Source organism: Mobula hypostoma, chromosome 3, assembly GCF_963921235.1.
Source record: "Mobula hypostoma chromosome 3, sMobHyp1.1, whole genome shotgun sequence".
In the NCBI taxonomy this organism is placed as follows: domain Eukaryota; kingdom Metazoa; phylum Chordata; class Chondrichthyes; order Myliobatiformes; family Myliobatidae; genus Mobula; species Mobula hypostoma.
This window is the reverse complement of record NC_086099.1, coordinates 12,609,016-12,625,094: the sequence shown is the minus strand read 5'-3', so window position 1 is coordinate 12,625,094 and position 16,079 is coordinate 12,609,016. Positions and strand designations below refer to the sequence as shown.

Sequence of the window (16,079 nt, the reverse complement as noted above, 5' to 3'; positions counted from 1 at the left end):
TGCAAATTAATTATAAGTAAACAGCAAAAGGCATGGAAGTTCAATAATTAAAGCTAAGACAACAAAAATACTGTTAGTGTACATCAGAAAAGGCCTCAATGATTTGATGGTTAAGAAAATACATAGTAAATTTAGTATCAAATTTAAAGCAACCTAAAGTACCAATTAAGACTCATGAACTTTTCTCAACATCTTTATGCCCTCTGATTTTGTTGGCTTCATAGCACTTCATAGCACTTTTGCCTAAGTTGAAATGCTGTGAGTTCAAAGTTTTCTTAAGACTTCAGCGATCTACCAGTGTTGAGATTTCAGTGCTGTCTGAGGTATTTTAGATCTTTCAAAGTTTTAACTTTGAAAGTACAGTACGTCAATCTGCAAACAGATTCACAAAGTACTATGCAGAAAGTACCCCTAGAGTTTAAACTAAAATTTCTCTCAATCATTACATTTTAAAATAAAGAATGCTGTGGATAAGATCTTGGCAATTACATTTGAAATAAACCGAGTGTACAAAAGGATAGTGTATAATCATCTAAGCCACTGATGTGTGAGGATGTCTTCAATTGCCACTTATGGCAATGTATACCACATGTGAAGGACTCATGTTTGGACACAAAATTAAACAATCTAACTTCATCAGTCAGGCATCTCACATCCATCCTCTTCCTACTGATGAAACCACATCAGGAAATCATTTCTCACTATTTAGTTTCTCAAACTTTTCTGTAATTTTGATTACTTGTGTTGGAAATAGTCTTAATCAACTGTAAATACAATTTTGTTTTCCAATCAGCCAAGACTCGAGCACCTGATTTGTAGGGAAAGGTTGATTAGGTTAGGGCTTTATTCTCTGAAGACTAGGAGAATGAGGGGAGATTTGTCAGAGGTATACAAAATTTTGAGAGGTGGAGATACGTCTTTACCAAAGAAGTGTAAGACATTCCTTCCCTCCATTAGCCTACAGGTCACCCTTGGACTAGGTGTAACACTTGCTTAACCACCCCCCCACCCCCAATCAGGGTCACGTGAAGCCATGGGAGCAGGTGGTGGATAGTCGTATGAGCAGATGGTGCATATCACAAGTCCTAGTTATGCGACCACTGATGCAAGGCAGACAATCTCTGAAGAGTATGGATAATGGCTGGTGTCACCCGTATTGTAAGGAGGCACCAGAAGGCACCACTTCTGTAGAAAAATTTGCCAAGAGGAATCACGGTCATGAGACAATGATTGCCTACGTCTTACAACAGGGCAAATGATGATAATAGATAGGGTAAATGCTAACAGATATTTTCTACTGAGGTTGGGTGAGACTAGAACTAGAAGCCATAGGATAAGGGTAAAAAATGAAATATTTAAGCAGAACATGAAGGGGAACTTTTTCATTCAGAGAGAAGTGCAGGTATCGGATGAGCTATCAGGGGTGTTGGTATATGTGAGTTCAATTTCAACAAATGAGACAAGTTTGGATAGCTACATGGATGGGAGGGGTATGGAGAGCTATGGTACAGGTACAGATCGATAGGAGTAGCAGAATCACAGTTTGGCACAGACAAGATGGTCTGACATGCCTGGTACAACATGCCTGTTGTAGTGCCTTATGACTCTGTGAGCTACAACCTCATATCCTTGACATCATTCAAGTGGATTTATGCCAAATTAATTCAACAGAAAAGGGACAAGATGTTCCTGTTTTGTTTTTATTTTGCCAATTACCTTACACATGTGTCATCTATGGTTACTCATCTGACAGAGGAAAATATTTCTCTTCATATACCTCATTGAAACCTCTCACACTTAGCACATCTTTATCACCTTAACCTCTGTTCAAACAAGACAATTCTAACTTCTATACAGCATGATATTCCTCAGCAGCATACACAAAATACTGGAGGAACACAGCAGGTCAGGCAGTATCAATGGAAATGAACAAACAGCCTGACCTGCTGAATTTTTCCAGCATTTTGTGTATCTTGCTTTGGATTTCCAGCATCTGTAGAATTTCTTGTGCTTGTGAAATTCCTAATCCCTGGCATCAATTTTATTTTTCCAAGAAATATACTGTGACAAGATGATGATGTTACAGGGTCTTACCATTCAGTTTGCTCACAAGGCTGGAGACCAAAATCAAACATTAAATTCCATCGCATGCAAATATCATAACAGCAGCATACAACATAATACACAAAGCATTGGGAGATTAAGTTACAAGCAACCTTGTGGTGAGCCATCTGGGAAAAGCGGTAACAAATATTAAAAAACACTGAATAAAAGCAAATTGGATTCTCAAACAAAACACGTGTAATTGAAAACTCAAAAGTGATTTATTATACATAAGCTTAAGGTTAGGAACCAAAAAATTAACAGTCCAGACTATGTGTTTTCAGAAATCAGTTGGAACCTGAAGGTTCAACATGCATTGACATTACAATACCTCATGACAGCCACAAGCCATTCTGGTATAGATCAAATACGAAACTTCTGATCTAATCAGAACTTGAAAATTTGCTTTAGTTTACAGAACTATTCCATTGAAATCCTTGAAATCATACCTGCAGCCGACTGATTTCAGCAGTAATAATCCACACCTTTAAGATTCCAGTTACTGAAACTCCAATCACCGTGTCCTCTGAGAGAAAAAAATAACAAAATGACAATTAAGTGCTACACAATTATCAAATTAATAATGAGAACATTAGCATAGTGATGCAACTGAATGAACAATTAAGAGCCACATTCATTCATAAACTTGAATCTTTATTTGCTATATTTTGCACAAATATATCTATCTTGACAGCAGTGTTCAAAAAGCAATCCATTGACAAATCAGTTCAAAGTTCAAGTTAATTTATTATCAAAGTACATATATGTCACCAGATACTACCCTGAGATTAATTTTCTTGCAGGCATTCACAGTAAATACAAAGAAACACAACAGAATCAATGAAACACTACATACAGCAAAAATGGACAACCGATGTTGAAATGACAACAAATTGTGCAAATACAGAAAAGAAAAAATAATTAATTAATTAACTGTGACCATGAGTTGTAGAGTCCTTGAAAGGGAGCCCATAGGTTGTGGAATCAGTTCAGTGTTGAGATGTGTGAAGTTGTCTACTCTGGTTCAAGAGCCTGATGATTGAGGTGTAATAACTGTTCTAGCTAGTGGTCTGCCTGTACTTCCTTCCTGGTGGCAGCAGTGAGAAGACAGCATGACCTGGATGATGGGACTGCTTGATGATGGAAGCTGCTTTCCTGCAACAGCACTCCTTGTAGATGTGCACAATGGTGGGGAGGGCTTTACCTGTGATGGACTGGGCTTTTTGTAGGCTTTTTCGTTCAAGGCTTTTTCCATACCATGCTGTAAAGCAAGCTTGGCTGTTAATGAACTGATTTCATACAAAAAATTAGCTAAGATACTGAAATCAGGTAAACGAAAAAGAGTTGTGTTTAATGTGCAAGGGAAATCATAAATTTAGCAACCAGTGCACGCACCTTGCACAATGTGGAACTCAAAAGTTATGACCATTATAGAGATTCAAAATCAACAGCAACAGCAGAAAACTAAGCAAATTTTAATATTTTACTTTTAATCATATGAAGACAATGTATAAAATGGACTGGAGAGAAAAAAGAATGAATTCCTCACCTTGTGTTCTCAGTGAACGTATAATACTCAGTGAACTAATCCAATCAGGAGAAATCTTGGACACCAAAGAATAAAGGACCTCCAGACTTGTGGCATCAACAACAAGGATTTCTGGATAATGTCCATAGCAAAGCAGTCTTCCTTCACGTTGAGCTCCAACGTTGAACTGGTAAAACTAATTTTTTTTAAATACACAAACACATCAGCAAAATTTAAACTTATACTCCCACTGCTTTTTAAGAAAAAACTCTACCTACGTCTTCATACATAGCAGTAGCAGTAGTAGTAGTAGTCATACTTTATTGATCCCGGGGGAAATTAGTTAAATCAAATCTTATCCAATTATTGTGCAACTCTAAATAAGTTATATAACCAGATTTACACCCTCTGCCATACAGTGGTGCAGGCCTATATTTTTGAATCACTATTCACAATTCTAATTTCTGGAATTTGCATCTCAAACTGCTCATATATTCTTCTCCATCCCCCACTTCCTCCCTTCTCCACACTTTAAAGGCTCTGTCAAAACTAACAAGTAGTCCCCTCCACCATTTCCATTCTTTCAAACTGTGCCACTATGTCTCAAATCTGGTTGTAATTCATATTCTGCCAGTTAAACATGAGGAAAAGAAGAAATGGTGGATTTCCATCATTGACTCCATAACTACATAATAAATTAAACTATTGATTGTCTCAAATTAAACCGGATTGCAGACCAGTGTTCATTTGACCACCTTCTCCCCATACACTCCTCTTCCCTCGAAATGTCAAACCTGAAACTGCCATTGTGAATAGTTTTGTGCCTCATATTTAATAAAGGGATGGAGAGAGTCCGGAAGAGATTGATGAGAATGATCTCAGGAATGAAAGAGTTAATGAATAAGGAGCATTTGATGGCTCTGGGCCTGTACTCACTGGAGATTAAATGGTTGAAGGGGAATCTCACTGAAACCTATCAAATATTGAAATACCTTCATAGAGTGGATGTGGAGAGGGCATTTCCTATAGCTGGTAAGTCTAGGACCAGACTGCATAGCCTCAAAATAGAAGGATGTTCCCTTAGAACAGAGATGAGGAGCAATTTCTTTTGGCAGATGGTGGTGATTCTGTGGAATTCACTGCTACAGACTACTGTGAGGCCAAGACATTGGGTATATTTAAAGTAGAGTTTGATGGATTCTTGATTAGTAAGGGTGTCTAAAGGCTCTGGGGAGAAGGCAGGAGAATGGGTTTGAAAAGGAAAATAAATATGCCATAATGGAATGGTGGAGCAGACTCGAAGTGCCTAATTCTGCTCCTATGTATTATAGTCTTATGGTCTAAATCCACATCTTTTTGATTTGTTGTTGAATGCATCCGTTTGTCTATTCAAAGCTCAACTAGTCAGCTATTTCAATGTTGCACTAACCTGGCTTCCCATCTTGCCCACACATGCCCTATAACACAAATCCGACTTCCTTATATGTGAATAAGACGATACTGAATTTTAAATCAATTGATGCATTTACAATTGTAACATCACATCTCATAATAATCAAATACTCAGATGATCTATACAAACATGATAAAATTATGTAAAAATTAATACATCAACATCCTCAAGTAACTTATGTGTCTTTTCCCCAAATCTGAAATCAGAATAATACCATTTTTTTGCATCACAGGAAAGCAATGGAAAGTTCATAACACAAACTGGACACAGTTTCTGCATATTCACAAGACCATAAGATAACGGAGAAGAATTAGGCCACTTGTCCATTGAGTCTGCTCTGCTACTCAGTCATGGCCTTTTTTTCCCTGTTCTTAGTCACACTCCCTGGCCTTCTCCCCATAACCTTTGATGCTGCGTCCAATCAAGAACCTCTCAAGCTCTGCCTTAAATACACCCAATGACCTGGCCTCCACAGCTGCCTGTGGTAACAAATTCTACAAATTCACCACCCATTGGCTAAAGAAATTTCTCTGAACCTGGTTTTAAATGGATGTCCCGCTATCCTGAGACTGTGCCCTTTTGTCTGAGACTCCCACACCATGGGAAACATCCTTTACACATCTACTCTATCTTGGCCTTTCAACATTTGAAAGGTTTCAATGATCCTTGTAAATCGCAGCGAGTACAAATTCAGAGCACTCAAACATTCCTTGTGTGATAACCCTTTCATTCCGGAATCATCCTTATGAACTTACTCTGAACCCTCTCCAATGCCAGCACATTTTCTTAGATGAGAAGCCCAGAACTGTTCACAATACTCAAGGTGAGGCCTCACCAATGCCTTATAAAGCCTCAGCATCACATCCCTACTCTTGTGTTCTAGACCTCTTGAAATGATGCTAACATTGTATTTGCCTTTCATACCATTGACTCAACCTGAAAGTTAACCTTTAGGGTGTCCTGCACAAGGACTCCCAAGTCTACTTCCATCTCAGATTCTTGGATTTTCTCCCCATTTAGAAAATAGTCTACATATTTATTTCTACAACCATAGTGCATGAATAAGCATTTTCAACATTTAATTTCATTTGCCTCTTCTTTACACATTTCCTATTCCGTCCAAGTCCTTCTGCAGCCTACCTGTTTCCTCAACACTATCTGCACCTCCATCAGTCTTGGTATCATCTCCAAACTTGGCAACAGAGTCATCTATTCCAGCATTCAAATAATTGATATACAGCATAAGAAGTGACCCCAATGTCAACCCCTGTGGAACACCACTAGACACTGGCAGCCAACCAGAACAGGACTCTTTTATTCCCACTCACTGTCTCCTACCAATCATCCAATGCTCTAACCATGCCAGTAACTTCCCTGTAATACCATGGACGGTTAACTTGGTAAGCAGCCTCATGTGTGGCACCTTGTCAAAGGCCTTCTGAAGGTCCAAATATACAACATCCACTGTTTTGGCCCATCTTGTACTGTGTCACCAAGTACTCCAAAACCACATCCTTAACAATTGACTCCAATGACTTCCCAACCACTGACATCAAGCTAACTGGTCTATCATTTTCTTTCTGCTGCCTTCCTCCTTTCTTAAAGAGTGGAGTGACATTTAGCATGTTGCCACGAGTGGAAAATTGCAGAGTCCAATGATTTTTGAAAGATCATTCCTAATGCCTCCACCATCTCTACCACTATGTCTTTGAGAACCATAGGGTGCAGTTCATCTGGTCCGGGTAACTTATGTACCATAAGGTCGTTCAGATTTTTGAGCACCTTCTCTCTTGTAGTAGTAACTGCACTCACTTCTCTTCCCTCACACCCTTCAACATCTGGCACACTGTTAGTGTCTTCCACAGTAAAGACTGATGGAAAATACTCATTTAGTTCACTTACCATCTCCTTGTCCGCCATTATTAATTCTCCAGCCTCATTTTTCTAGCAGTCCTATATCCACTCTCATCTCTTTTTTGTTACACAATTGAAAAAGCTTGTACTATCCACTTTGATATTGTTTGCTAGCTTGTTGCATATTTCACCTTTTCCATCCTAATGATTCTTTTAGTTGCTCTCTCTAGGTGTTTAAAAGATTTCCAATCCTCTATCTTTCCACTAATTTTTGCTTTGTTGTATGCCCTCTCGTTTGCTTTTACATTAGCTTTGACTTCCCTTGTGAGCCACAGTGCACTATTTTGTCATTTGAGTATTTCTCTGTTTTTGGAATACATCTAGCCTGTAACTTCCTCATTTTTCCTAGAAACTGACGCCATTGTTGCTCTGCTGTCATCCCTGCCCCATCCTTCCAATTTACTTTGGCCAACTCCTCTCTCATATCTCTGTAATTTCATTTAATCCGCTGAAATACTGCTACATCAGACTTTACTTTCTCCCTATCAAATTTCAAGTTGAACTCAATCATATTGAGATCACTGTCTTCTAAGTGTTCATTTACCTTAAGCTCCCCAATTACCTCCAGTTAATTACATAACATCCAATCCAGTATAGCTGATTCCCTAATAGGCTCAACAACAAACTGCTCTAAAAAGCCATCTTGTTGGTATTCAACAAACTCACTCTCTTGAGATCTATTACCAATCAACATTTTCTCAATCAACCTGCATGTTACAATCTCCTACATGGCCTTAGCGAGTAGGGTAAAGGAAAACCCCAAGGCATTCTTCAATTATGTGAAGAAAAAAAGGATGACAGGAGTGAAGGTAGGACCGATTAGAGGTAAAGTTGGGAAGATGTACCTGGAGGCTGTGGAAGTGAGCGAGGTCCTCAATGAATACTTCTCTTCGGTATTCACCAATGAGAGGGAACTTGATGATGGTGAGGACAATATGAGTGAGGTTGATGTTCTGGAGCATGCTGATATTAAGGGAGAGGAGGTGTTGGAGTTGTTAAAAAACATTAGGACAGATAAGTCCCCGGGGCCTGACGGAATATTCCCCAGGCTGCTCCACGAGATGAGAGAAGAGATTGCTGAGCCTCTGGCTAGGATCTTTATGTCCTCGTTATCCACGGGAATGGTACCGGAGGATTGGAGCGAGGCGAATGTTGTTCCCTTGTTCAAAAAGGTAGTAGGGATAGTCCGGGTAATTATAGACCAGTGAGCCTTACGTCTGTGGTGGGAAAGCTGTTGGAAAAGATTCTTAGAGATAGGATCTATAGGCATTTAGAGAATCATGGTCTGATCAGGGACAGTCAGCATGGCTTTGTGAAGGGCAGATCATGTCTAACAAGCCTGATAGAGTTCTTTGAGGAGGTGACCAGGCATATAGATGAGGGTAGTAAGGCATTTGACAAGGTTCCACACGGTAGGCTTATTCAGAAAGTTAGAAGGCATGGGATCCAGGGAAGTTTGGCCAGGTGGATTCAGAATTGGCTTGCCTGCAGAAGGCAGAGGGTGGTGGTGGAGGGAGTACATTCAGGTTGGAGGATTGTGACTAGTGGTGTCCAACAAGGATCTGTTCTGGGACCTCTACTTTTCGTGATTTTTATTAACGACCTAGATGTGGGCGTAGAAGGGTGGGTTGGCAAGTTTGCAGATGACACAAAGGTTGGTGGTGTTGTAGATAGTGTAGAGCATTGTCAAAGATTGCAGAGAGACATTGATAGGATGCAGAAGTGGGCTGAGAAGTGGCAGATGGAGGTCAACCTGGAGAAGTGCGAGGTGGTACACTTTGGAAGGACAAACTCCAAGGCAGAGTACAAAGTAAATGGTAGGATACTCGGTAGTGTGGAGGAGCAGAGGGATCTCGGGGTACATGTCCACAGATCCCTGAAAGTTGCCTCACAGGTGGATAGGGTAGTTAAGAAAGCTTATGGGGTGTTAGCTTTCATAAGTCGAGGGATAGAGTTTAAGAGTCGCGATGTAATGATGCAGCTCTATAAAACTCTGGTTAGGCCACACTTGGAGTACTGTGTCCAGTTAGGAAGGATGTGGAAGCATTGGAAAGGGTACAGAGGAGATTTACCAGGATGCTGCCTGGTTTAGAAAGTATGCATTATGATCAGAGATTAAGGGAGCTAGGGCTTTACTCTTTGGAGAGAAGGAGGATGAGAGGAGACATGATAGAGGTGTACAAGATAATAAGAGGAATAGATAGAGTGGATAGCCAGCGCCTCTTCCCCAGGGCACCACTGCTCAATACAAGAGGACATGGCTTTAAGGTAAGGGGTGGGAAGTTCAAGGGGGATATTAGAGGAAGGTTTTTTACTCAGAAAGTGGTTGGTGCGTGGAATGCACTGCCTGAGTCAGTGGTGGAGGCAGATACACTAATGAAGTTTAAGAGACTACTAGACAGGTATATGGAGGAATCTAAGGTGGGGGCTTATATGGGAGGCAGGGTTTGAGGGTCGGCACAACATTGTGGGCCGAAGGGCCTGTACTGTGCTGTACTATTCTATAACAATGCCCATTGTAATCTGTGGTCCACATCCTGGCTATTGTTGGGAGACCTGTATATAACTACCATTAAGGTCCTTTTACCCCTGCAGTTTCTTTAACTCAACCCACAAGGATTCAACATCTTCTGATCCTACATCACATCTTCTGATCCTACATCACATCTTCCTATTGATTTGATGGAATTCTTTACCAGCAGAGCCATGCCACCCCCTCTGCTTACCCTCCTATCCCTCTGATACACTACATAACCTCGGACATTCAGCTCCCAACTACAACCACCCTTCAGCCATGATTCAGTGATGGCCACAGCATCTTACCCGACAATCTGTAATAATGCAACAAGACCATCCACTGCATGTATTAAATTTAACACTGAGTACTGTATTTGCTACCCTTTTTGATTTTGCATCCCTAATGCACTGATACTCACCCTGCTGTCTACAATTGTGTCCTGTCATATGCCTGCCCTTCCTGACAGTCTGACTACACACTATCTTTGCTTTTATAGCCATCCATGTTATCCTGAGTCCCTTCACTCCAGTTCCCACCCACCTACAAAATTAGTTTAAACCCCCCCAGCAACAGCGCTACCAAACACAATAGTATTTATCCTCCTCGGATTCAGGTTCAACCCGTCACTTTTGTGCAGGTCATACCTTCCCTAGAAGAGTTCCCAATTATCCAAGAACCTGAAGCCCTACCCCCTGCACCAGCTTCTCAGCCACGCATTTATCTGCCAAATCATCCTGTTTCTACCCTCACTGGGGCATGACACAGAAATTACTACCCTGGAGGTCCTGCTTCTCAGCTCTCTAAATTCTCTTTTCAAGACTTCTTTGCCTTTCTTTCCTATGTCATTGGTACTAAGGCATCTGGCTGTTCTCCCTCCCTCTCCAAAATGCTGTGGACTCGATCCGAGACATCCTTGATCTTGGCACCTGGGAGGCAACATACCATCCGGGTGTCCTGCCATGTCCACAGAATCTCCCGTCTGTTCCCCTGACTATCGAGTCTCCTAATCACTACTGCTCCCCTCTTCTCCCTCTTTCCCTTCTGCACCACAGACCCATGGTCAGTGCCAGTAACTTGGTCTCCACGGCATTCCATTGGGAGGTCATTACACAACAGTATCCAATACATTATAATTATTATTGAGGGAAATGGCCACAGGGGTGCTCTGCGCTAACTTCTTAATTACTCTTACATTTCTCCCATGTCACTCAGCCGCTCGCCTCCTGAAACTTAGGGCTGAGTCCTTCCCTGTAACTCTGATCGATATTCTCCTCACTCTCCCATACAAACCAGGAAAGAAATTCAAGAATTCTTTTAGTTAAATATTTACCAGAATGCCAACAATTTACACATTACTCACTTGTATACCGGTATGAGTGCATGCCAATTTAGTAAATTCTATACATCGCCCATCACTCACATCCCAAAGACACATCTCTCTGCAAAAAAAAAAGTTTTATATGAACAATGTGATAATAAGGTGGTGTTACTAATTTAGTTAAACAAATCTTAAGACCATAAAGCCATAAGCTATAGGCATCGAATTAGGCTATTCAGCCCAAATTTGCTCCATCATTCCATCATAACTGATTTATTATCTCTCTCAACCCATTCTCCCGCCTTCATCTCGTAACCTTTGATGCCCTTATTAATCAAGAACCTATCAACCCCTACTTTAAAAATATCCAGTGACTTGGCCTCCACAGCCGTGTGTGGCAATGAATTCCACAGATTCACCACATTCTAGCTGAAGAAATTTCTCCTCATCTCTGTTCTAAAAGTATGTCCTTGTATTCTCCATGTCCACTCATTCTAGGCCATTCAACGGGTTTCAATGAGATTAATGTTAGTAGATCGAAGAAATAAATTGTCCCGTGAATGGGTTAAGGTTAGTTCAGGGTTGTTGAGGGTTTCTGGGTGGTGCGGGTGGTGCGGCTGGAAGGGCCAGGAAGGCCTATTCTGCTCTGTATTTCTAAATAAGCCAACCCTATGATCCTGTCGTGGCAGATGGAAATGGATAAGGCCAGCCAACAGGGATCTGGTGAAGCGGTATAGGTTAATCCCCTGTATAGTGGATACAATGGTTTACAGAAACATTGATAAATTTACAGAAACTTTGGATGATGAAGATGGAAGGTCATCAGTGGCCTATGCTCCACTGGGAGCTAAGGGCCCAAGAAGATGAGTTCTAAGTAAATCATGGTCTGCACAATATTGGTAAATAGGTTGGTATATACCACCAGGATGGATGCAGAAAGTGATACCAATCAATCAGCAACATTGATTTGTATTAGTGAGCTTTCTTACTGGATTTTAAAATAGCCATTATGCTCTGTGCTCTGTAACCTTACAGGGATGGTTCAGGTAATGAAAACAGAGCCAATCATGGTTTTCCCTGCTTGGTGGAAAATTATTAGCAAGGCTTCAAGGAAAGAGCAGGGAAATAGGTACTGAACAAACTGCTCTACAATAAACCGGCATGAACTGGGCTAAATGGCTTCCTAATGCACTGTCATGTCTTTACAATTACAAACTTTAAAACTTCGGCTGTATTACTTTGGAATTTCTTTCTCCAAGCAAAACAACCTCAGTTTCAATTCCTGAAATCCAAAATCACTTTGATTGTTCGCCCGTTCCCTGAAGGTGAAAAATATTGCAGCTCAGTGGTTAGCATAACACTTTTGCAGTGCCATGCAATTACCAATCAGGGTTCAATACCTGTCACTGTCTGTAAGGAGTTTGTACATTAATCCCTTGACGGCGTGGGTTTTCTCCCACATTCTAAAGGCATATGGTTAGGATTAGTGAGTTGTGGGCATACTATATTGGCAACAGAAACATGGCAACACTTCTGATTTGCTGAGAATAAACTTCACTGACTTGATTTGAAGCAAACAGTGCACTTCACTGTGTTTCAATGTACATGGGATAAATGAAGCAAATTTGTCGTTCTTTCACTTAAAACTACCTCATCTCAATATAGATTTTGACAACATCTTCTAGAAATACAAGCCCTATTAAGCTAAAACATTTCAAACCTGCTTTTCCTCCAAACCCAAGTCATGGCTCTATACAGACTTGTTTGCTTTGAGCACAATCAAAATTAGGCTTTCTCTTCTTTTTAAGTTCCCCTTGTAATGTCGGGCATCAAACTTGGATTTCTTTCATCATCAAGTACTCCCAAATCAAAATTTAAAACAGTATTTAAAACTGGTAGTGCCTTTAAATTGCTATTATACAGTGCCTTGAAAACGTATTCGGCCCTCCACAATTATTTTCACGTTTTACTGTCTCATTTTCTAAATTTAAGATATATTGAAGGAAGATTTTTTGACCTAATCTACAAAACATCTTGCATCAGGTCAAATCAAAAGAAAAGTTCCAAAATGGGTCAACAATTTACGAAAATTAAAAACCAACATGCTGAGGTTGAAAAAGTATTCATCCCCTTTGTAATCACTAAGCCAACTTTCCTCATTTGCAATACTGTATATTACCTTACCAACTCACCCAACTTGTTGAAGCAGAAAACTGAAGGATTACTGTTTTCAATGAATTCATAAGAATAAATAAGAAGGGAGGAGAAGATGGCGCGCGACGCAGCTCGCAGCGGCCACTCCGGTGGTGATGTCTGTTACTTGTCAAGTAGGGTGCCGTGCACAATCCTGATTTGATGGAGATGGACATGAGAGCACGGAGGAACATCTGGTGAAACTTCTGAAATGCCTGCTTCGCTGCTGCTGCTACTGTGTGGTCCGGAATCTCCAGAGGGGAAGCTCCCAAGTCCTCGGCTTTGCTTGTTGTTCAGCAGTCAGGGCGGGGTTGAAGCACTCGGCAGAGGATGGTGCTCGGAGAGGCTGTGTCGGAGGGGCTGGTCGGAGGCTCGAAGTTTTCGGATGGACTCAGAGTCCGCTGTGGTCGGGTGCTTCCAGTGGTGCTGCATCGGCAAGTTTGCGGCGCTTGGAGGTTCATGGCAGGAAGAGTTTCTCCCTTCTGCCACCTGCGTGAGATGATGGGGCTATCGGGACTTTGAGACTTTTTTTTTTAACCATGCCCATGGTCTGCTCTTTATCAAATTATGGTATTGCTTTGCACTGTTATAACTATATGTTATAATTATGTGGTTTTATAAGTTTTAGTCTTGGTTTGTCCAGTGTTTTCTTGTGATATCATTCTGGAGGAATATTGTATCATTTTTTAATGCATGCATTTCTAAATGACAATAAACGAGGACTGAGTGTCCTCATAATCTAAATCTAAAATACCCCTCTCTCTGTAGGGTCTAACAGAATGCTAGATTTTCAACAAACCATACCAAAATGAAGACAAAAGAGCAAGTCACAGAAATGATAATAGAGAAGCACAAATCTGGGGAAGACCATCTCAAGGACACTGAACATACCTCGGAGCTCAATGCAGTCAATCATGAAAAAGTGGAAAAGATATTAAACCATAGCACACTGCTTAAGTCAAGCCATCCCCCTAAACTTAGTCGCCGGAGAATAATGGCACTTGTAAGAGAGGCTACTGTGACACCAACATTTACTCTGAGTGACCTACAGAAGTCAGTGGCTGCAACTGGAGATGATGTTCATGGCTTCACAATCTCTAAGGCCTTGCACAAAAGTGGTATTTATGGAAGAACGACAAGGAAAGCCCTACTAAAAAAAAAAGCATATCCTTGCCTGTCAAGACTTTGCAAACCGTCACTTAGAAAATACTGTAAAGATGTGGAAGAAGGTCTTGTGGTTGGAAGAAACCCAAGTGAAATATTTTGGCCTCAACACTAAGCAGTACATGTGATGTAAAGCTAATACTGCACATCAGCCAGAAAATACCGTCCCTACCACAAAGTATGGTGGAGGCAGTATTAAGCTCATGGGGATGCTTTTCAGCAGCAGGGACTGGAAAGTTGGTTAGGATCGATGGGAACATGAATGTTGCTACATACAGGGAAATTCTGGTTAAGAACCTGCTAGGCTCCACCAGAAAGCTTAAACTTGGGAGGAAGCCTGTCTTCCACCAGGACAGCGGCCCAAAGCACACTGCCAGAGCAACCGTTGATTGGCTTCAAATGAAGCAAATTGATGTCCTAGAGTGGCCCGGTCAGAGTCCTGACCTTAACCTGATCAAACACTCTGGCGAGACCTCAAGATTGCTGTCCATAGCTACTCCTCAACTAACCTGCAACAGCTTGAGCAATTTTACAAGGAGGAATGGGCAAATCTTGCACCATCACATTGTGCAAAGCTAATAGAGACTTGTCCAAAGACTACTGGCTGTAATAGCTTCGAGAGGTGGTTCAACTAAGTACTGAGCAAAAGAGGATGAATACTTTTGAAATGTTGCCGTTCCAGTTTTTGAATTTTTAGTCTTTCATGCTTTACAATTTTCCTGTTTTGGGCTTTACTGTGAAAAGGAAGCATGTGTTCACAGATAAAACTTCTCAGTTAAATTGATCAAAATCCCTGATTGTAATACCACTTCATGTAAACAAAGGGTTGGGAGCTGAATATTTTTTCAAGGCACTGTAAAGATTTTACATCAAGCTCAGAATCTCCCATTTACTTTGTACAAACTTGCTCACCCACTTTCCGATGCACTGACAACGTACTGTTTGTCAGTACTGGCATTAGCTTTAGAGAGGCAAGTGATGGATGATGTGTGGCCAAACAGCAAAGCCCTTGGAATAATCTGTGGATACACACACAATTTAAAATTAGTTATTGTATAATATCTAAAACAAGCTCCTAGAACTTGCATAAGTACACAATATTCTGCAGATACTAGAAATCCAGAGTGACACACACAAAATGCAGGAGGAACTCAGCAACTTAAGCAGCATCTATGGAGAGAAATAAAGAATCAAGAGTCTCAATCCGAAACATCAACGCTTTATTCCACACCATAAATTCCTCCAGCATTTTGTACCTGGAACTTACAGTCAGGTTTAAATAAAGTTTCTTCAAAGAACAATTTTAAAACTATAGTGATTATAGGTCATGATGCTCTGGGTCTCATTATAAAGGTGGACAAGTACCCATCTGCTTTACCAATCACTTTTCAAATTAATAAGTACACTTCAAGGAAACGGGAAGCCTTCAAAACTTAAGGCATTCATATTAGTTACTTCAAGATTTTCTTTCGCAAATAGCTTAACATCAATGACCAAACAGAAAAAATACCTTTTAGCTCTAAAACAAAATAAACCACGAGTTATCCAAAACTATATCCACAAAAATGTGGCCTTCAATACAGCCTTTTCAGAATAAAGGTGAAGCCAGACAAGAGGTAGAAATGAAAAAGAAAGACAAAGCATAAAGAGTTAAGTAGCAATGAAGGGCAACATGGGAAAAAATAAAAATAATGGCTTGGTGAGGAGAATAAGGACAACAATAAAATGTGCATAAAGCTATAATGGAGTTATAGAAATTTTGTTGGATCATATTTAAAGTATGTTGAAAGCTTGGCTCCATTTTACTAAAGGTATACAGAGACACTGGATATTTAGTTTAAAAATAATACTATACAGAAAAGGAAATATGGTGAAAAATGTATCCCAT

At 40.5% G+C, this 16,079-nt stretch overlaps 1 protein-coding gene across 4 annotated transcripts in view; it reads right to left on the bottom strand.

Moving 5' to 3' along the window:
- Window positions 1–16,079, bottom strand: part of LOC134343857 (WD repeat-containing protein 7) — a 627,641-nt gene that overhangs the window by 566,709 nt on the left and 44,853 nt on the right. For all 4 annotated transcript variants that reach the window (XM_063042658.1, XM_063042659.1, XM_063042660.1 and 1 more), the window contains exons 4-7: window positions 15,104–15,210; window positions 10,877–10,955; window positions 3,653–3,827; window positions 2,553–2,629 (exon numbers count right to left, since the gene is read on the bottom strand). In XM_063042658.1, the coding sequence (XP_062898728.1) occupies window positions 2,553–2,629; window positions 3,653–3,827; window positions 10,877–10,955; window positions 15,104–15,210 (438 nt within the window). The remainder of the gene's footprint in view (window positions 1–2,552; window positions 2,630–3,652; window positions 3,828–10,876; window positions 10,956–15,103; window positions 15,211–16,079) is intronic.